The 21,841-nt window shown below is 46.1% G+C and overlaps 2 protein-coding genes across 2 annotated transcripts; one reads left to right on the top strand and one right to left on the bottom strand.

Moving 5' to 3' along the window:
• The first annotated feature begins 2,362 nt into the window (after nucleotides 1–2,362).
• On the top strand, nucleotides 2,363–3,412 carry LOC133910707 (putative cyclin-dependent kinase F-2). The gene has a single exon (XM_062353010.1). It carries the CDS (start codon nucleotides 2,363–2,365, stop codon nucleotides 3,410–3,412), a length of 1,050 nt encoding a protein of 349 aa, XP_062208994.1.
• A 7,506-nt stretch (nucleotides 3,413–10,918) lies between these two features.
• Nucleotides 10,919–12,919, bottom strand: LOC133913018 (globulin-1 S allele-like). The gene is made up of 5 exons (XM_062356044.1): nucleotides 12,399–12,919; nucleotides 12,146–12,321; nucleotides 11,948–12,028; nucleotides 11,592–11,876; nucleotides 10,919–11,509 (listed from the first exon to the last, which is right to left on the bottom strand). The coding sequence occupies exons 1-5, from the start codon at nucleotides 12,901–12,903 to the stop codon at nucleotides 10,919–10,921; spliced, it is 1,638 nt and encodes a 545-aa protein (XP_062212028.1). The 5' UTR covers nucleotides 12,904–12,919.
• Nucleotides 12,920–21,841: the final 8,922 nt, after the last annotated feature.

Below are 21,841 nucleotides of genomic sequence, written 5' to 3'. Positions count from 1 at the left end.
AGTGCCCAAAACGCCTGCATTTTTGGGATCAGCTAGTCTTCTAGGACACCTCGAAGTCAGCATCATGAGGCAAGGAATAGACCCCAGAAGAGGTGTAGAACGTCTCGAGATAAGCATCGTAACAAGGCAAAGAGAAACATTGCCAGAAATTCAGAGTTTAGCGTATGCTAACCTCATATTTACTGTTATGGACTTGGGATATTACTCCTAACTACAAGTAACCGGAAGTTATATTCTCCACTTGTTGGATTTGGAACATTGCGTAGCATCAAGTCGAGAGTAACAATCTACTACAAGTAATATGCTCCTAAAACGCAAGGTGTAAAATCTTGCACGATCGTACTGCCGATCTGGAGCACCGCCGCTTGCGAATCATCGCCACCCGCCGGCAGTGCTCGCGCGATCTGTTGCGTCCTGTACGTGGGCAGCGTCAAATCTAGGTCGTACTCTTCCCATGATTCCGACCAGGATCATGCGGCCCAACCCATTGTCGGTTCGTTATTCGCGGGCCGTAACTGATTGCCGAACAAAAAGATTCGCCCTGGCCATGGTTCGAGTTTTTTTTTATATTTTCTAACATAAATATTAAAATAAATATATCTTAGATAAAAAGATTTATCTTTTGGTAGGGCGGTAAGTGGCTACCATCCCGTGCCACCTTCTTACTGACGGTACCCATCATTTTTTTTCTATTTTTTCTCATTTCCTCTTTCTCTATTTGGACACTAGGGTTGTCGTGCTTTAAAATTCACAAAACTTTTTTATATGGACTATAATTTATAATTAATATATTTAAAAAGATTCACTTCAATACCAGTGTAGGTTTCAAAATAAAAAACCCCCAAAAGAGCTACTTTTATAACTTATAGAAATTTTTAAGCATAAAAAATCCTAAAAATCTAGAAAAATTTACTAATATTCATGTCATATGTCTTAATAATATTTAAAATTATTTCCAACCCTAGTTTACTTGGTGAAAAAGTGATTTCCTTTGCAATGCTCAATTTATGTGCTTTTTTACCATTTCACGTGATATTCTCTTTTTAATTCAAACAAATTCAAATATGCACAAATTCACTAAACTCTTATGGAATACATAAGTATCAATGTGCAAAATTTGGGGTGTGACATCAAATGAAAAAAGAAATGTCAGCAACCGGACAAGTATCTGCACAAAATCATCCAAACTCTTATGTAATTTTGTGCACATTCATCAGGTCGTGAGGTGGTCGGACACTAAAATATACTTCGGCCAAGAAGATTTTCTTGATAACTTTGTACGACCAAAGCGCTTCCTGATAGAGCTTACGATAAATAACTGTAGTGTTACATGAGTGGAATCATGTACTCATGTACTTTGTGTATTATTCCATAAAAATTCAGATGAAATTGTGCATGTTTAAATTTCTTTGAATTTAAATTAAATTAAAACCAGAATATCACATGAAATGATAAAAATGCATATAAATAGAGTATTAAAAGGAACTCACTTTTTCACCAAGTAACCTAGGGTTGAAAATAAATTTAGATATTATTAATACACATGAGAGGAATATTAGTGAATTTTACCAAATTTTTAGGAATTGTTTTAAGCCTTAAAAATTTCTAGAAGTTCTAAAAGTAGCCCCCAATAGGCCTCTCCCACCCAGCGTAGGAAGAGGTCACTACAACCAGTGCCTTCTTGTCCGATGAAAAGCTTACCCTATTGGAACGCAACCCAACTTTGACAGTGGAAGTCTCGGGCGTGTTCTTTGGTGTTTTTTAGTTTGAAACTTACATAAGGTATTGAGGTGAATCTTTTTAAAATAAATTCATTATAAATTATAGGCACTATAGAAAAAAAATTTGTGAATTTTGGAGCACCAAATAAATAAAGAGAAAATAAGAAAAATTGAAAAAAAGTTACTTTTTATCCGAGTCTAACTGGCTCATCAGAGAACGGTAAAGGTTGGACCTGTCACAGTACCAACTTACCACTTATGGTCCTATAAGAGAGTAATAGACATCTAATTCTGTAAATCTTTTAGTCCAGCTATATTTATTTAATTATTTATATTAGAAAATATAAAAATAAACATGCTGGCCGTTGTTCTAGGCCTGTCAAAGTCGGTGGCTGCATCCGTTGTACAGATGCTTGCGAGGAGTACGCCGACGTCCAGTCGGATTTCCGAAACGCGCTCGGCTTGGGGTTTCCGCATGCGACTCAGCGACTGGGATCCCCTTCCATAAATATACCATCGATCTGTCACTCGCCCATTGCTTATTCCCCCCTCGACCGCTTGCCGCCGCTTCTCTTCCGTCTTCCCTTCCCGCATCGTGCGAGTCTCCGGGAAGCACTCCGACACCCGTCTTCCACCTAGCGATGGCCGCCTGCCTAGGGGCCGCCGTCGGCGACCTCTCCGCCGCGGGAGCGACCCGCAAGAGGAGGCGCATCGCCGTGGGCAGCACCGAGGAGTACGAGGTGACGTGCCGCCTCGGCGAGGGCGCCTTCGGCGCCGTCGTCAAGGCGCGCCACCGTGCTACCGGGCAGACGGTAGCCATCAAGTACCTCACCAAGCCCGACGGCGGCCGCGTGGAGCAGCTTCTGCTGCAGGAGGCGCGCTTCCTCGAAGCGTGCGGCGGCAACCCTTTCGTCGTCGGCTTCCACGGCCTCGTCCGCGACCCGACCACTACGGACCTCTGCCTCGTAATGGAGTGCGTCGGTCCGACCCTAAAGGATCTACTTCGCCAGCGGCGCCGCAGTGACCCGCTGCTCCCGGAAGCCACGGTGCGCGCCGCGATGTGGCAGCTGCTGACGGGGGCCAAGAAGATGCACGAGCGACACATCATGCACCGCGACATCAAGCCCGATAATATCCTTGTCGGCGATGATCACAGGGTCGTCAAGATTTGCGATTTCGGGCTTGCCATGTCCATGTCCGAGCGGCCGCCGTACGAGCCAGCCGGCTCGCTGTGGTACATGGCGCCCGAGATGCTGCTTGAGAAGCCCGACTACGACGGGCTCGTCGATACCTGGTCGCTGGGATGCGTCATGGCAGAGCTCATCAACGGGAGGGTTCTGTTCCAGGGCTTGAACGACGAAGGACAACTCTGCGCGATCGTCGACGTGCTCGGTGTGCCTGACGACAGGACGTGGCCGTGGTTCTCGTCCACGCCGTTCGCCACGGAGGTGCTGCCGGAACTGATCGTGCCTCAGCACAACCTGCTGCGCGAGATATTCCCTGCGGCGATGCTGTCCAAGGAAGGATTCGAGGTCCTGAACGGCCTCCTCACGTTGAACCCTGACAAGCGGCTCACGGCAACCTCCGCGCTCAAGCACCCTTGGTTCTCCAAGATCGACGGGCCGGCGCTGCCAAAGAAAGAGGAAACGGCATCGGTGTTGCCCAAAAGACGGAGGCTGCTGTGTGCTTGAGTTGAGACTTAGAGTCCTTTGATCGTTGCTTGCATGTAAAATTAGACTAATCTTCAGAACAGAGCTTGTTCTCAACAGTGTTTGTAACAGATCATGTATGTTGTGAATATTGTGATGTAAATTGCATCGTTGAATCCTTTTGTGTTGTGCTTGAAAGATCAGTGATCGTATGTTTTGGTGAACCATAGCATAAGGATTGTATGTTTGATAATTACTGTCAATATAGTTAATGAAACTAATATGGTTTGTTAGTGTGAAAAAATGTTTAGTCTTATGGATTCTATATGATGTACTTGAGGGTATCAAACATCTCAAATGATTCAATATCAAGGTCAAAATAGAGTTTGACAAAGATATAAGGACCTATTAATTAGACAAGCTATCGTGGAGTTGAAGGCATCACTTATGTAGATATGTTTATTCCCTTTTATCTTACTACAAAGATGGGTTTGAGTTTAGTAACTTGATATAGTGTTTTTAGGCTAATAGTCTTGTGGTGATGAACATTAAAGTTACCTAGTCCATACTAAAAGAGCGATTTGGGTTTAGTAGTTTGACCTTAGTATATTTAGGCTAATAGCCTAATGGTGATACACATTAGGATTATCAAGTTCTAATAGAGAGAAAAACCTAATACACCAAGAACTGAAGTCGTAACAAAAAGAAGTGAAGGTGGGGCAAAGAGATGATTAAATTGGACCCGTCCCGTGAATTTGATTTTACTAAAATGGTTGAGATCAAGTTTTTAATACACACATCCGGATCTCTTTACAAGCTTTCCATAGATTCTAAGATCATCAAAATCAAAGCATGGAGTGGAAAGTTATGGCTTAAATACGGATGACAATTTTCTAGATTTACACTCATCGGATAATCCGATATGCACATAGACTTCACATGATGTTCTGGTGTTAAAAAAATGTTTTCAGCTCAAGTAGTCAATACAAAAGGCGCAGAACACTTCATAAGCTTTCCATAGAGACCAGGATCACAAAAATCAAATTTCGAAGCAAAAAGTTATGGTTAAAATATGAATTACAAGTTTTTAAAAATTATACACATCGGATGTTCTGATGCGTACATTAGATATTCCGATGTTCAAAAAAGAAGTGCACCGAATGTTCTAGTGATTAAAGGAGGTTTTTACCGGAGTATTTGTGCAGAGGCATTGTCTGACCATGAGTTAGGATGCTATATGTCAAATTCCTATTTTTTTCCCCTTTCTCCCTCTTTCTCTCTCTTCTTCCTCTCTCTTCCGTTTCTCCCGTCCTCTCCCCATGACCTTGCCGCCTGCCAGCGCCGCGCCGCACCTGCCGTCGCATCGCCGCACCGACAGTCCTCGCGCCCCGTGCCATCGCCTTGTGCCTCGTGCAGCCGCTTGGTGCCCCGCGCCGCGCAGCCCCATCTTCACCTGTATATAAAAGGGTGAACAGTGCAGACTCCTCTCCCCATCCCCTTCCTCACATCCACTCTCTCCCCCTGTGACTCCGCCACCTCCTCCAAGCGCCACCACCGCCAATGAGCCCTCCCCCGACCCTCTTCTCTCTCTCCCTCTCTCCTTTCCCTCCCCTGTGGGCGTAACTGGACCTCCGGCCGCCGGCCGTCGTCCTCCCGTAGCCGGCCGCAGCCCTTCCGTCGCTGGGCCGCCGCCCTCCCCGCTGCCGGCCGCCGCCTCCCTATCGTCGGTCGCCGCCATGGCCGCCCGCCAGCCGGATCTGGCCGGCAAGGTCCGCCGCCGCCCGTCGCTCCACCCTCTCCCTCTCCCTCTCACCCCTCCCCCTCGTCCTCCCCGTCGGGAAGACCCGGGCTGAGCCGGCCCTTCTCCCCTCTCTCTCTCTCTTTTATATCCCTCTCTCTCCGTAGCTGACAGGTGGGACCCGAGAGCTTAGCCCGAGCCAAGCCCAAAAATGTGACGAGCCGCTGAGCCGTGAAACCCGAGCCTGAGCCTGAGCCGAGAGCTGAGCTGAGCCCGAGCCGAGCCGTGAGCCGAGAGCCGAGCCAAGCCCTGAGCCGACCCAAACAGAATATTCTGGGAACATTCTCCCCTTTTTCTTTTTCTAAATTTCTCTCCCGGTAAAACTTCCGAAGCCCGTTTCTCCTCCGTCATAACTCCGTTTTCAACAATTCTTCCACCGATATTCATCTAAATTCGAGATCTACCCAATCATGTCAATTTCATAATTTTTGTAAATTGTTTAGTCATTATTTTAATTGTTTGATTGATCATGTGCGCATTTGTCGTTGTTGCGATTATTAGAGGAAGGAGCATTCGAGGAAGACCCTGAGGACCTGGAGTTTGAAGAAGGAGTAGACGAGGACTTCAACGAAGGCAAGTCCTACAACCGTTGATCATATTGATCCTATGATTTTAAATACAACCCGTAGAGCCGTTGTTTCAAACAATAGGAGTATGCATGATTAAGTTAATAGTTATGATTTTAAAGAAATGCTAGAATAGTTATGACCTAGCTTGTTTATGCCATGCGTTGTCATTGTTATCTTTATTCCGTTGAAACCCTAGAAGGTTTCCAACATCAACTATAATGATTGTTTGGATGAATGCTTGTTTACTAGTATGCTTAGGATTGCTTTACTCAAAAGAAGGAACTAGATTATCTACATACGTTAATCATGATTTTCAAAAATGTGAAGTGATGTGTGCTTGGTGCGTGTGCGTGTGAAACTTGTGTTCTTGGGAAAGCTCTAGAGTAGTGTTGACGAGGGTGAGTAAGGTACCCCATAAAGGTGGGAACTACCTTGGAGCAAGGTTCGCCTTTGTAGTGTTCTTGCTGAGAGACTCTTGCCTCGGTCGTATAAAGATCGGTTCACTGTGACATCTCACCAAGTATCCTCTCGTACAACCATATGGCCTGAATGGGCAGGACTTGACATAACCCCTCTGACTTAGTTCGGTACCCACCCGAAGGCTGGTAGTGGCAATGGAGATCAGGAGAAGACTTGGGTGGTACGTAGCCCAAGGTTCAGCTGGTGATATTATTAAGGCTAAGTCAAAGCCTTGGGATTGCTAAGTAATTATTCCTGTGGATTTTCTAAGGCCCCTGGTATCTTAGTGCCCCATGGGTGGTTATTGTGACTACGTTGTGAGGTCGTTGTGTCTCGTTATGACAGCTCCACCAGTTGCTAAGGTGGGAGCCTGTGCATATCTTGTGGGTAAAGTGTACAACCTCTGCAGAGTGTTAAACCTATCCGGATAGCCGTGTCCTCGGTCAAGGACATGCTATGATTTGGTCACAGTGATTAGCTTTTCGGCGTGAGTACCTCCTTGGTATGTGAGTGGGCAACGTGCCCGCGTTTTCGAAAAGAAGGGTTTTGACTTTGTGCGCTAAGCTTCCTGGACTGTGTGTCCGCTGGTAAAAGACTTGTGGGAACTGGCAAGATGGAAGTATCTCCCCTAGGGTCGTTAACTCCCATAAGCTCAACTTACGTGTTCTCTTCGGAAATATTTTTTATTAAAGATAGTCTTTGCAAAATGAATCTTGCATCGACAAAACTAGCTTTTCGCAAAACCTAAAAGACTCTACAAATTTATCCTTGATCTACCCATAAGCATCTAATATTTTCCCTTGAGGTAGGACTTTCTGAGTACCTTATGTACTCACACTTGTTAATTGTGGACCCAGATGATCCAGAGGCCAACTTCGTCGAAAGAGAAGATGAAGATTAGAGAAGCTGGTTTCGTCTGCGCTCAAGCTGCCAGTAGGGCGTGGGTTGCCTTTGCGTCGTTTTCGTTGTGCTATGAGGGTTTGTTAATTTATGCCTATGGGCCTTTATTGTAATGAACTCTGTGTTGTACCCTATTATCATATTTAATCAATATATGTCTATGATGTCTACTTCTGTTGGAATTCGTGTGTACCAGCTACTGATCCAAGAACTGGTATGAGCTACACAAGGTGACCCCAAAAGAGGGGGTCCGACACTATACACACCGGATGTTCTGGTGCTAAGGGTGAAAAAAATCAATGGAACATCCGATGAGAAGGCAATACAAGTAACTGCTAGTTTTAGGATCATTGGAGTAACTCATTAGATCCAATGCACTCACCGAAAGATGAATAGTAACACTTGATTATCCCATGTTCATAAAATCTAGGCAACTAGATTTGGATCAAGTGAGTGATCCACACTTGCTACTTTTGATGATTGCTCCCACATAGACGGTTTGGCAGTGTTTGTATCTTTTGAGACCCTTAGAGGAAGTTGTGGACCAGCCACAAGCTTTTGTGAGTGATTATAGTGCAATTTGTCGGAGTGGCAAAGCATACTATAGTGGAGATAATGATGAACGTCTGAGAGAGACCTAATAGGATACCCACTGATGTGTGGGGAGCTCTAACGGCTATCCATGGAGTTAGCCGACCCAAGAACTTAGCCCTTGCGAGGGGCTCCAACGGACTATGGGTGAGTAGCAACTCACCGATACCATAGGAAAAGTCTTCGTGTCAAGTTTACGTTCTCTCTATTCTTTACATTCCATACTTATTTATTTCACTTACTATTCTGTATTATTGTTCGTGTAGTTGGTAGGATTGATTATTATGGTGCAATTTTTTGATAGAATAGAAATACTAGATAAATTTAGAACATATTTAGATAAAATTTAAGATTAATTTATCTTATTAAATTGAGCCTTAGTTTTAAGTAATCTAGAGCATCACCGATCTTAGTTGGTTAGCCTGTTTGTCAAATCCCTAAAAAAATTTCCCCCCCTTTTCTCCCTCCTCTCTCTCTCTTTCCCTCTTCTCTCTCTCCCCGTGACTCGCCGTCCCATCGCCGCGCGCAGCGCCGCTCGCCGTCCCGTCGCCACCGGCAGACCTCGCGCCCCGCGCCCGAGCCTCGCGCCCCGTGCCGCTCCGAGCCCCACGCTGCCTCGCTCCGCGCGTCGCTCCGAGCCGACTCAGTGGAATATTCCTGGAATATTCTCCCTCTTTTCTTTTTCTGAATTTTTCTCCCGGCAAAACTTCCGAAGCCCGTTTCTCCTCCGTTCTAACTCCGTTTTCATCGATTCTTCCACCGATATTCATCTAAATTCGAGATCTATCCAATCATGTCAATTTCATAATTTTTTTAAATTGTTTGGCCATTATTTTAATTGTTTGTTTGATTGTGCCTTTGTCGTTGTTGCGACTTTTAGAGGAAGGAGCATTCGAGGACGACCCCGAGGACCCGGAGTTTGAAGGAGCAGGCGATGACTTCAACGAAGGCAAGTCCTACAACCATTGACCATGTTGATCCTATGTTTTTAAACACAACCCGTAGAGCCATTGTTTTAAATAATAGGAGTATGCATGTTTAGATTAATAGTTATGATTCTTAAAGAAATGCTAGAATAGTTATAACCCAGCTTGTTTATCCCATGCCTTGTCATTGTTACCATTATTCCGTTGAAACCCTAGAAGATTCCCAACATCAACTATAATGATTGTTTGGAAGATTGCTTGTTTACTAGTATGCTTAGGATTGCTTTGCTAAAAAAAAAAGAACTAGATTATTTACATGTGATAATCATGCTTTACAAAATGAATGGTGTGTGCTTGGTGCTTGGTGCGTGTAAAACTTGTGTTCTTGGGAAAACTTTAGAGTAGTGTTGACGAGGGTGAGTAAGGTGCCCCACAAAGGTGGGAGCCACCTTGGAGCAAGGTTCGCCTTTGTGGTGTTCTTGCTGGGAGACTCTTACCTCGGTCATATAAGGACCGGTTCGCTGTGACATCTCACCTAGTATCCTCTCGTACAACCACATGGCCGGTATGGGCAGGACTTGACCTAACCCCTCTGACTTAGTGCGGTACCCACCCGGAGGCCGGTAGTGGCAATGGGGACCAGGAGAAGACTTGGGTAGTGTGTAGCCCAAGGTCCGGCTGGTGATATTATTGAGGCTAAGTCAAGCCTTGGGATTGCTAAGTGATCTTTCCCGTAATTCTTCTAAAGCCCTTGTTATCTTAGTGCCCCATGGGTGGATATTGTGGCTTCGTTATGAGGTCGTTACGTCTCGTTATGACGGCTACACCAGTTGCTAAGGTGGGAGCCTGTGCATATCTTGTGGGTAAAGTGTACAACCTCTGCAGAGTGTTAAACCTATCCGGATAGCCGTGTCCTCGGTCAAGGACATGCTATGGTTTGGTCACAATGATTAGCTTTTTGGCGTGAGTAACTCCTTGGCGTGTGAGTGGGCTGTGTGCCCGTGTTTTCTAAAAGAATGGTTTTGGCTTTGTGCCCTAAGCCTCCTGGACTGTGTGTCCGCTGGCAAAGTCTTGTGGGAACTGGCGGGACGGGTGTACCTCCCCCAGGGCCGTCAACCCCCATAAGCTCAACTTATGTATTTCTCTTGAAAGTGTTTTTATTAAAAGTTAGTCTTTGCAAAATGAACCCTGCATCAATAAAACTAGCTTTCCGCAAAACCTAAAAGACTCTACAGCCTTATCCTTGAACTACCCTTAAGTATCTAATTTCTCCCCTTGAGGTAGGACTTGCTGAGTACCTTATGTACTCATACTTGCTAATTGTGGATCCAGATGATCCAGAGGCCGACTTCGCCAAAGAAGGAGATAAAGATTAGAGAAGCTGGTTTCGTCTGCACTCAAGCTGCCTGTAGGGCTTGGATCGCTTTTGTGTGTTTCCGCTGTGTTTTGAGGGTTTGTAAGATTATGCCTTCGGGCTTCTATTGTAATGAACTCTGTAATGTGCTTTATTATCGTATTTATCCGATGTATGACTATGATGTCTACTTCTGTTGGAGTTCGTGCGTACCAGCTACTGATCCAGGGACTGGTATGAGCTACACGAGGTGACCCCAAAGGAGGGGTCCGACACTGTTCATCCTCAGTTTGTCGTAAGCATCTCACCCTTAGCCCTGAGGTGCCGATGTATGTATGAATTTTGGATTGGCAAGAGTCGAATATGAATATCGGTTTACAAACATGAACATGGATGCTTCAGTCAAATGATAAATATGATTACTAACAAAAATAACAGATATTGTACACACAAACATTCTCTGGACTCAGATATGATTCTTTAGTTCGGCAGCAACGATACTTAGTATTTGATTACACACAATTGTATTTAAGAGAAGCATTTCGAAAGCGAAGTGCTGAATTTTGGTGCTACATAATTGTACCAAAATCTTCTATGGCATATCCCAAAAGCTGAGAACCTTGGGTGGTACATACCCGATTTTCTCTAATTTCTCTAATAGATTTTGGTTCTCGAATTTGGTACTTGCCGTGCGTGCCTAAATTGGGAGCTAGAACGGTGAACCCCGGTAACAACCTCGAGAGGACGAACGAAGGCAGCTGATGAGGCTATAGAACACTTGTTTATTTATGGACATTGCCTTTGTAGCATACATATATTATACACTACATACAGAGCCACACTTATTGCCGCATACATTGGTACATGCATATACATGCACGTCGAACACGTCTCCACTCAGGCTCATACTACGTACGTACGTACGTCGCCGCTAGCTCGATCAGTGCTGCATTAGACTCCCGTCGCCATCCTCAGAAGCGTCTCGGACACCTCCTCGGGGCGGCCATGGCGTCCTTCGTGTTCCTCCTCTTGGCCGCCGCTCTCCTCTGGGCCGGGGAGGAACCCCTGCTCGCGCTGCGCGTCGAGAACCTCGTCCACCTCCCTCTCGCTCGCAGCGAACGCCAGCTCCTTGGCTGCTCCGTCCAGCTGCTTCAGCACGTTGTTCGCCCCCGCGAGGTACACCTTCTCGTTCTTCTCGGCGCGGACCTCGAAGCACACGATCTGGAGGTTGCTGCCCCGGGACGCCACCGCCACGACCGGGTGGCCGACGGGCACCACGAACGCCGTGCCGCGCGACAGACGCGCACGGATGGTATGGTAGCCCTGCCCGGCTTCCTCGTGCTGCCCCTGCTCCTCTTCCTCCTCTGACTCTTCTTCACGCCACCTGCTCTTGCCGCGCTCGCTGCGGCCTCCGCCGCGGCCGTGCTCGCTCTCGCCGCCGTGCGCCAGGTGCGGGCACACGATCTCGGAGTGGCCCTCGCCTTCCAGCACATATGCGATCTTGATCGAACGGGTGTTGTAGAGCGGCGCGCTCATGGACCCCTGCCACGTACCAAAAGTGAATCAATTACCAGCACATTTTTGGAAAAAGTGATCAATCGAAGCACTTGGTGGAGGGACGCACGGCGGTGATGTTGACGAGCGAGATGCGGAGATCGTGGTCGGCGAGGTCGTGGAAGCTGTGCTCGTCGGCCTCGTAGAGCTGACCGTGCTGGTTGGCGATCCTGGGCCGCTGGTCCAGGAGGTTGTATGGCCCGTGCGACTCGCCGAACGGCGGCAGGGGCCAGTGCGGGCCTTGACTGCCCTCGGAGGCGTGGCGCCGCAGCTCGCGGACCTGCTCCTCCGAGGCACGCACGATGATCCCCTTGTCCTGCCTCCCGAACAGCTTCTCCAGACGGTCGCTTGAGGTCTACATGCACGTACGTGCGGCGCGACGTGAGTACAGATCGACAAGATATGGTGACAGTGACAGGAGATTACCTTGTAAGCAGCTCTCTGGACGCTCTTGCTGAAGCTCGACAGGAACGATTCCGGGTTCCTCCCGCCGGGGCCGAAGAAGAACTGCCAATTAATAATTGTGTGCTCGTCAGTCAGTTGGCTTATGCTACCAGTAACTAACATGCGTGAGTTCGAAAACACGAGCTGAAGTTTTATCTCAGCTCTTTGTCTAGAGCTTACCTGGAACTTGCCAGGCACGGAGATGGTACGGAGGATCTTCGCGATGACCAGTTTCCTCCGGCCGTCGGTGTTGGCCAGGTAGGTGATTGCTCCGGCTGGCGTCACGAAGATGTGGCCTTCCCTGATGGTATACGACCGCCTCTCGCCGTTCTCGATCGTCGTCACCACTCCCTCGCCTAGTCAAAATCAGTTAAGCACAAATGCCTCGGCAAACTAGTAGCCAACAACGTGCACGGCGTACTCACGCACGTACCTTGCGCAACGTAGCAGATGCAGTGCGCGTCGGTGTGGCTGGGCACGATGAACGAGCGCGGGTTCGCCTCCAGGACCGCGACGCGGTAGTTACGGATGCCGCGGAGGAGTTTGGATGCCTCGTAGAACGGCCGGAGGGCCCTGACGGACCCCTGCTCGCTCCGGACGATACGACGGAAGCTGCGCCGGCCGAACACGTACGGCCGCCGGCGGTCCTCCTCCTGCTGCTCACGCTCGTCTCCCGAACCCTTGCCGCGCCAGTCGCCACGGCTGCCGCTGCGGTCGCGCTCGTGCCTGCCCTGCTCTTGCTGCTCTCGCTCCTCCCTACACTCTTGCAGGCACCGGGCCCGCTCGTGCCAAGGGCGGTCCTCGCACTGCCTCACGCATCGCCCGGGCCGGCGGCCCCCGTCGTCCTCCCTGGACGACGCGACGGAGGCTGCGGCGCAGAGGAGGGTGGCGAGGAGGAGGAGGAGGAAAGGAATCGTCCTGACTCTGGCGGTCGCCATTGCTACTGCACGTGTAGTGTCCTTGTGGCTCGCTTGTGCTTGGCTTGGCTAAAGGCGGCGTTGGCGCGTATTTGTACTCGAGGTGAGCCTTGGTACGTGGCGAGGGGCGCGGCTACGTGGAGGCAGGCTGCGTGGCAGGAGACGCTCGGGTCGCCACGTCTCGCCGCTGTCGTCTATGCGTGCTTATCCGGCTCCGGCTTGGTGCACGCCAGGGGCGGCCGCCTCTAGGCAGAGGTTGTCGTGTTACCCGGTGGTGTCGTGTTCTCCGGTGGGCTAGCGGCAGCAGCAGGGGTAGGGATGCATTGCGTTGCAGATTTTTACCCACCTGCATCGTTGATCCGATATAAGGACGGCAACAACGTCATTGGGTTGTCGAAGTCTGGCTGGGCGGCATCCTCGTCATGATGTGGCTGCGCACGTCCGAGGCGCTTCTCGGTACGTATCAAGTTCCCCGCTCGGGCGCTGCTGTTGCCATGGCACACTCGACGCGATCAAGCTGGGCGGCCTTCGCGTGCACCTACAGGCGAGGCAGGACCAAGCAGACGCTGCAGCGGCAAACAGCTGACCGTATGGTGAATTGGTGATCGTCACCTCTGATTGCCTGGAGGTGGTGACTATATGAAGATGAAGCATAAGTGCGCGTTCAGCATAATCGTCCATGAGATTAGGGAAACAAATTCTATTGGATTCGGTTTTTTAAAAGACCCCCGCTCTCAGCATGATACATATCCTTTTTTTTACATGCGCGCTGCTCTTAGTTGTGGGACCAGAGACGCACGGTATGTATCAGAGTCTCGCAGGAGTCTTTATGTACCGGGTCTGAGGTTAGAAGCTGCTCGGCATGGGCAGGCCCGTTTGATTTCTGTCATGAAGATAGGACCTCTAATGGTGAGGCATATTCTTTAGCTAAGATTAATTGTTTGTACATTGGCCAAAGGGAGACATGTTGGGCTCCTTAATCTTCCTGAATGTGCTCATGTACTGATCGATAAACATTTCTGAAGAATAAAGTCTTACTGTCCTCTTTTTTTTTTAAAAAAAATGAACGGATGGGTCTTTCCTCCTGTACGTATGTAGGAGCAGCGTAGCGTATACTCTATTTGGCGCCGCTATCCAAATGTAGTGGTTAGAGTTGAATATGGTGATTCTATAAGTTGGTAGCATGACAAGACGGACTCACAATTCAACATATAATGTTTTCGGAGGAGTGGTATCATATTGGTCTCCGTTCGTTAACTTTGGTCGTATCAATCAACCCTAAATACAAAGTAGCCACAGCTCCCCACAATGGTTGAGATACTGCAGCAACCTTTTAAATTGAAGTACCTATAGCTCCCCACGAATCCTTTCGACGCCTTCCATTGCCCCTAAGCATCTTTGCGTTCAGAGTTCTTCGTCTCCTCCGCCGTCTTCGTCTCTGTCATGCCCTCACAACATCTTCCACCGCAATCCGATGGCGAGCACCGGCAGCGATTCTGTCTTTCCCAGATCCAAGTGTGACATGACAAGGCTGAAGGTGTTGCACGAGGCCGATCAGCTCACCCGCTGACTTTCCATAGGGTACCGCGTTAGGGAGAGTATGCCCACCCCCCTCCAAGGGAAGATCGTGATGTTTGTCTCGTTCTTCTTAGCAGGTCTCGTGTCGCCCTTCTTCAAATTCTTCACCACTGTTATCTCTTTCTACGACATCTGTCACCTCCATCTCAACCCCAACTCCTCTCATGGTGAGCATTTTCGCTCATCTGTGTGAACTTTGTCATGGTCTGCCACCAGGAGCTACGGGTTTCGCCTCCGTGATGGCGCAGTGGACTCCTACATTGAGGTGAGCCTCAAGTCGTCATGGTCGAGCTGGAGGAAGGATTGGTTCTACCTCACGGCCGATAATTCCTTGGACAACCTTCGCGTGCCGAGCGCACTAGCGCATGTCACGGAGAATTGGGGTAATTCGCCTATGACCACCCCAGAGCTACTGACCCTAGGCAAACCGATTGGCCAGCTTTGAAAAGCTGGGCTGACGGGGTTGGATGTCGCCCGTGACTACATCAAGCGCCGGTTGTGTCCCCTACGGAGGCGAGCACACCCAACATTTTATGTACTCCAGGCCGAATGATGAGGCTCGGTCGAGCTTCATAAGTTACCCTGCCATCGATTCCCCGGTACCTCCCTTTCTCCCAAAAAGTATGCGACCTCTCACACCTCTTCTATTATTCAGATCTTACCGATGACGTTGTTGACTCACGGGTTCGAATCCTAATGCCGGGCTCCCCGAGGAAAGACAGTCCTCTGGTCAGTGCCCTTCCACTGTGTGATCTCACCCCTCTAGAGAGAACACAACGCAGGAGGGTAAGTTTGACATTTCCAAAATATCCACCCCTGAGCCTTCTTATGACCTGTATTTTCATAATTGACATGTTTTGCAGGGTCTTCCTGAGGTCGATGTTTTGCGCCTAGTCATCGATGAGGTACTTGAGGCCTCTGGCCAGGTCGCCCCAGGGAGTGGATTTCATCGTGATCTACACCTAGGTGCCCAACAGGGTGCAGCCCCGCCTCCTTCTGATCGATTTGGTCACGCCTCCGACACACTTGGTCGCAGAGGCAACCAAACAAACTTAGGTCAAACGTCAATCACATATGGAGATCTTATGCATAGTACTGGTCAGCAGAGGAGTGACCAGCCTCACCCTAAGCTAGTTATGGACCAGACTGCTAGCAGTCAAAAGTTGATCACAGGCGGAGGTACAACGAGCGGTGTTGGCCACCAACGGAGTGATCAGTCACTCCTCGAGCCAGCTGGGTCCAACTAGTCTACTCGTCAAGTCTCCGTACAAGGGGAGAAAAGGCTGGTAGAGGATTTGGCTTCCGCGAAAGCGTCCAAACGTACAAGGGGACATCGTCTACTCATGGCACGATGGAAGATGTGGCCTCCCCGTTGGGTCAACTCAATGGTTTCGTGAGGTCGAGAGTTATGCTCACCCCTCCGACCACGGTAAGTCCCTCGGTTAGGCGTAGACATTTTGAGTTCTTTTCTTGACTCTACAACTTGTTGTCGCTACAGGTCCTCCACGCCGTCAATGACTCCGGTAGAAACTCCTCCTCTGGTGCCTTAGCTGGACATTCCAACCCTCGATCCAACTGCAGTCCCGACACCGCCTGAAGTGCTTGTCGTGACTCCCGTGTCTTCAGAGCCTATCAGGGGGCCTGCTACGGCCTTCGACCTGCTCTCCCTAGTCGCCAACCTCCCTGCTTCCATCCACCAGCTGATCGCTGAGAAGGAGGCGACAGTCCATAGATGCGCCGAGTTAGAGAGACTGGTGGCTAAGGAAAAGGAGGCGAGGCGCGCGCTTCACTGGGAGAAGAATGCATTTCAAGAGGAGAGGGTTGCACTCATCGCTTAACATTCCAAGCTAATGGAGGATGAGCGGATGACTCATGGCTTTCTTCGGATTGCCTTTATGGCGATGCGGGGACCGCTGAGAAGCATCGGGCTAGAAGCCAATGAACCAAAGGAAGAGTCCACGCAGGGCTAGGCGTACTCCATCAATGTCCTGGCGGAGAAGTTCACCCAATTCCGGGCATCCTGGCAGCGAGGACAACGAAGGATGTGACAGAGGCGACTAAGACTACGACAGGGTATGCTCTCCGTGCTATCGCTGCCACGACCCTGACTTCAACCTTGAGATCGTCTAAGAGGGGGTCGTGACCGTTGGCCCTGAAGCCGAGGCAAAGTTGGAGGCTTGGGTGCGGCGGTTAAGGTAGGGGAAACCCTAACCCTAACTGTCGCCCTACCTCTCTTTATATGGCATAGTTGCAATCCTCGAGTGGGTCGATCAAAAAGCCACCATGGCCCAAGCCCAGGTTGTTTGCTGTCTGAGCCACTGAAGCCTTGGCTATTTTGCAAAAGCCCCCTAACTCCTTAATACATTGCAAAATAGTCCAACAAAATTGTACTATGTGTCTAGTACTTTTCATGTTTACGTCATCAGTGTTTTTAGTAATTGCACATTGTGTTATTTACTGATGTAAAATTGTATTCTAGACTCTATTTTCTGGAATTCTGTAATTTTTAATGTGTTTGCTATTATGAATTCCCTATAACATGCAGTTGTGTTAATTACCTTGTTAATATTACAATTGAAAATATTTTCTTACGGAATTATATATTAGTTCACCTTAATTAAGCCCAAAGAGCTCTTATGGCCACAAGTGCTTAATTCAAGCAGAATTAATATGCAAAATTAAATTAAGTGATTACCCTAATTTAATATTTGGGAAATACAAGGTAATAGACTTATGGAATCTACTACATATTTGTAGACTATCCATTATTACTATGGGGTCTACATTTTGTCACCATGACTTAATGACTACCTTCAATGTGTTCTTCCTAATATTCTACTTAGCACAATATAATAGGAACATAGACATCTACTGACAAATATCAGATTATGACTCCTACTACTGCAAGATCTACACCATATTTGATGATTATCTCCAATATGTTAGCTATATAATTTGAGGTCTACACTATGTAATTCAAGTTTCAACTTGACTTTACAAATTTTGTATCATTATTACAACATTACTATGATAATTTTTAATTTACCTATAGTCAATTAATCAAATCTATGGTTTAATTCCATGTAGGTCAAGATGACCAGGAAAGAGTACGATGAACTCGCTCTCGATGGTCACATCTACCCAACATGGGCTATGGACGTCAAGGTCAGCCATGTGTCATGTGGAATTGTAGTAACACTCCAACCTTCCCAAGAGGGAGATCCACCGCTAACAGGTCAAGTTAAATATGGAGCTTTGTACTTAATAAGGTATCATATCCATTCAGATCTCAAATTTGAGTATTTGATGGAAGAAAATCCAAGCACTTTGTGGCTAGCTCTCAAAACAAGATATGAACAGCAGAATACAGTCATTCTGCCTGATGCAAGTCATGAATGGACACATTTCCAAATCTAGGATTTCAAATCCATCGGAGATTACAATCATGTTATTCATAAAATATGTTCCAAGTTACGTTTATGCGAAAAAGAACGTATCGATGCAGAGAAGATAGAGAAAACTTTATCTATTATACTTCTCACCGATAAGATCTTACAACAATAATACCGTGCAAGAGAATGCTAAGTTTATTCTGACTTAATACATGTATTACTTCAGGCCAAAATGCATGATAAACTCCTTCTAAGAAATCATCATCAGCGTCCAATAGACGCAACTCATTTACCTGAAATACATGCTAATATCCAAAATCACAACAAGTTCGATGGCTCTTTTAGACGCCAACCAACGAACTTTAAAGGTAAATACAGACGCAACACGAAGAAGAAGTCACGTGCACCAAAGTAGGGGAAAGACATTTTTAAACCTAAACCTGACAAATCTAATGTTTGTCGTAAGTGTGGATGCTACAAGCACTCAACTAAGAAATACCACACCCTGAGACATTTAGTTGATCTATATTTATAATCTGTGGAACATAATCGACCTTCTCAAGGGTGAAAATATGAAGCACACTTCAATCTTCAATTGGACAATACAAGGAGTTTAGTTTTTCTCAACAAGTTCCACAAGAACCAAATAACATCCAGACTCTCCAGCAGTTAGGAGACCCCATGAGCACAGAGAAGATGTTCATCGAATATGTTTTGAATGACATGTTTGGAGACTTTAACTAGTCTCCCAACTCCTTATATATTAGCTTATCTATGTCTATTAGTTGTTGTAATAAATATGTTGTCATTATTATATATATTGTATGTCACAATATAGTATCAACACTATGATACCACATAAAATTTACATGTATTTTATATATATGATAAAGAATTTCATATTAAAATTTTCATTTTTATATATAGATTTTTACGAGAGTCAATCTGATTGAGGAGGAAATGTGCCTAGTAGAAAGTTTCACCACAAATTATATACTTAGGGAAACAAAATATTTTCAAACTTTTACTAAGAGACAAGGAAATGTTTTGATAATCGTTGGACGTAATGCAATGATTGTTGGCTCTGATCGTGCCATAATTACTCTTCATATGGGTACTCAAGTCATAATCAATATGCTTTATTGTATCCCGATTAAACCCGTACCGTACTAAGTTATAGAGATATCCGTCAGAGTGGTTTCTATATTGAAACCCATGATGACAACAAAGATGAATTTCTCCTCTTATTCAAAATAATGGATATGGCAAGTTTCCTAATATACCATATAGATTGTACTATACATACATCAAACCCGTACTACATATTGGGTATAAAATATTTTTTCTATCTTTATGAAATCAAAACTTGACATGATTGTCTTGATCATTCTACCTTAGAGATGGTGATAAAAATATTAATAATTATATTGGTCAAAACATCAATTCCCAAAATTCTTATATTTGTGTGCACCGTATGTGCCACAGGGAATTTAATTTTAAGTCTCTCTTACCTTAAAATTCATAACGTGCAACCCAATTTTTTGAACACATTCAATAACATACATGTGGCTCTATTCGGTAATTTTATGGACCATCTAGGTACTATATAATGGTGATTGATGCATTTTCAAAATTATCTCATATGTGTCCCTTATACATAAGGCATCACACTTATGTCAAACTTATTGCGCCAATTATCAAAATTAGAGCAAATAATTCTGGACACAAGATCAAATCCATTTACATGGAATAATTTGGTTTTAGCACTACAACATTAAGTATCTTATGTCCATACTCATAATGATATAGGTGAATCTCTTATCAAGAGAATCAAATCATTTGCATAACCAACCATAGAATTGCAATTTGTCAACATCTTGTTAGCGACATACGACTTTACACACCGTATCATTAAATTAAATTCATCTAACTACAATCATACGGCTCCCTCCGTTGTAGTAAGTATATAGAAATTTAGCATCAGCCAAGTATTTTCCATATGTGAATCGGTTATGTTTTGCACGTACCGATATCACCAACCTACAACATACATCAAAGGGCATTGGGGATCCATATAAGGTATAATTATCCGTCAGTCATATAATACCTTGAGTCCCTCATAGAGGACATATTTATTGTCTGTATGTTCATAATATTTTTAGGACAATTGCCAGTATTAGGGAGAGATTAATACCACAAAGAATACCAAGAATTAGAAGAAAATGTCACACGCATTCATATTCAGCCCTCATATTCACGTAACAGAGATCTGAACTCTTATTCAGAATATCTTGTATTTGCAACATATTACAAATAATCCACCAGATGCGTTTACTCGTCATAAAGGTATCATCAAATCCGATTCCCACTATTAATATACTAAAAAGAGTGGAGGTGTCTAACAAAACCACTCAACTCCCAAACTAAAATAGGAGGGGAAGAAGTATGGTCACAAGGGGTACAACTTCTTGCAAGTATTCTCATAAACAGAGGAAAACATCGTCCAAGACAGTAAATGCAAATCGACATCAAGTTGATAGACACCTTATGGCTATTCAGTATTCAAACACCTATGGACGTTTAGCATCCAAATGCCTAGAACAAATGTGTACATAAATTCAGGCGTTGGATCATTGAAATACCCTAACTCCATTATTTTAGGAAATATATGGAGTTAAATAAGATAATATTTTCATAAACTATATTGATTCTATAGAATCAATCAATATAAAGACTATAAATTATCGACATATACTTCTCAAAATTGCCGTACACATTCAATTGGATCCAGACCAAAAGTCTTAGGCAAAGTGTTTCAGCATTCAAATTGGTCAAACCAAAGGTGATAATTAAGGAGAATTACTTTTGCTCAAAAACACAATGTCTTTCCTACGGAAGCAAAATAGATTTTTATTCCACAAGGTGGTGAAATAGTGAGGCTTGTAGCACATGGGTTCACGCAGAGATCTGGCATGTCTTGGGTCTTCCTCTGGTCTATTAGGACTAATCAGGCATAATGTGTATCACTACTAGATAACTAAACTAAAATACTAGATCAAGCTACTAAACCTATCTACACAAGTGATACTCTCGATACCATGATCACTAGTCTAAACAATATGTTTTTATATCTTCATGAAGCTCTTCTTTAATTTTGAATTGTAACTTTTTTAGGTGTTTAATACCCCAAGTACATCGCATAGCATTCATGATACTAACTCTTGCACACTCACAAACCAAGTTAGTCTCATTAATTATGTTGGCATTAATTATCAAAACATACTAACATACACTAACCAAGATCATTGATCTTTAAGCGAGCATCACACCTTCACCTGGTTTCATAGCCGGTCCAAACAGCAACTTAATGTAATGAATCCCTCAAAAGAATTATTGTAAGTTTGTCACAAACAAGTTTCGGGGGTGACTCCTTCAACCGCCGCACCCCACCTCGTCGGCCTGCTCGGTGCGACCGGTGGCGGTGGCAGCCAGCAGCAGAGCCAAGCGGCAACCGTCACGGGTCCCTCCTTCCTCTTCCTCCTCCCCTCTCCCTCCTTTCCTTTTGCAACCCAGAATCCTGAGGTCACCGGGAATTGCCGTGCCTCTGCTGGCCGAATCCGGCCGCTCTTGGCCTGAATTTGGCCCCACCCAGCGGTCTTGATGGCCTCCGAGGTTGGATCCATGACGAACGCCTCGCTGCGCAGAATTGGGTGCTGGTGTTGTGGTGCGCAGAAGGTGGCCTCTTCTTTGTGCCGGTTCTCGTTGGTGCTGGTGCAGCATCACGATTTTGCCTATTGAATGCTCGGCGACGGTCTACACTTCTGGCTTGTGTGGCTTCGTTGCAGACCTGTGATTGTGCCCGGTGTGGGTTTTTGCTATTGTTCAGCCTGTTACGGATGGCCCTATTGTTGAAGTCTGTCGCCGCCATGTTTCCTATCGTGATGTGTTGTTGTTGTTGCCGCCGTGTGAAGCCGGCTAATGACGTACTC

Source organism: Phragmites australis, chromosome 3 (genome assembly GCF_958298935.1).
Source record: "Phragmites australis chromosome 3, lpPhrAust1.1, whole genome shotgun sequence".
Lineage (NCBI taxonomy): Eukaryota > Viridiplantae > Streptophyta > Magnoliopsida > Poales > Poaceae > Phragmites > Phragmites australis.
This window is presented reverse-complemented; position numbering and strand designations above follow the sequence as displayed.

What these genes read in the sequence shown, in the direction of transcription:
- LOC133913018 (XM_062356044.1), bottom strand. Translation starts at nt 12,903, where the DNA reads ATGGCGACCGCCAGAGTCAGGACGATTCCTTTCCTCCTCCTCCTCCTC. An exon ending in CATCTGCTACGTTGCGCAAG is followed by an intron (nt 12,322 to 12,398) that starts GTACGTGCGTGA and finishes GATTTTGACTAG; the next exon opens with GCGAGGGAGTGGTGACGACG. An exon ending in TCCAGAGAGCTGCTTACAAG is followed by an intron (nt 11,877 to 11,947) that starts GTAATCTCCTGT and finishes ACGTGCATGTAG; the next exon opens with ACCTCAAGCGACCGTCTGGA.
- LOC133910707 (XM_062353010.1), top strand. Translation starts at nt 2,363, where the DNA reads ATGGCCGCCTGCCTAGGGGCCGCCGTCGGCGACCTCTCCGCCGCGGGA.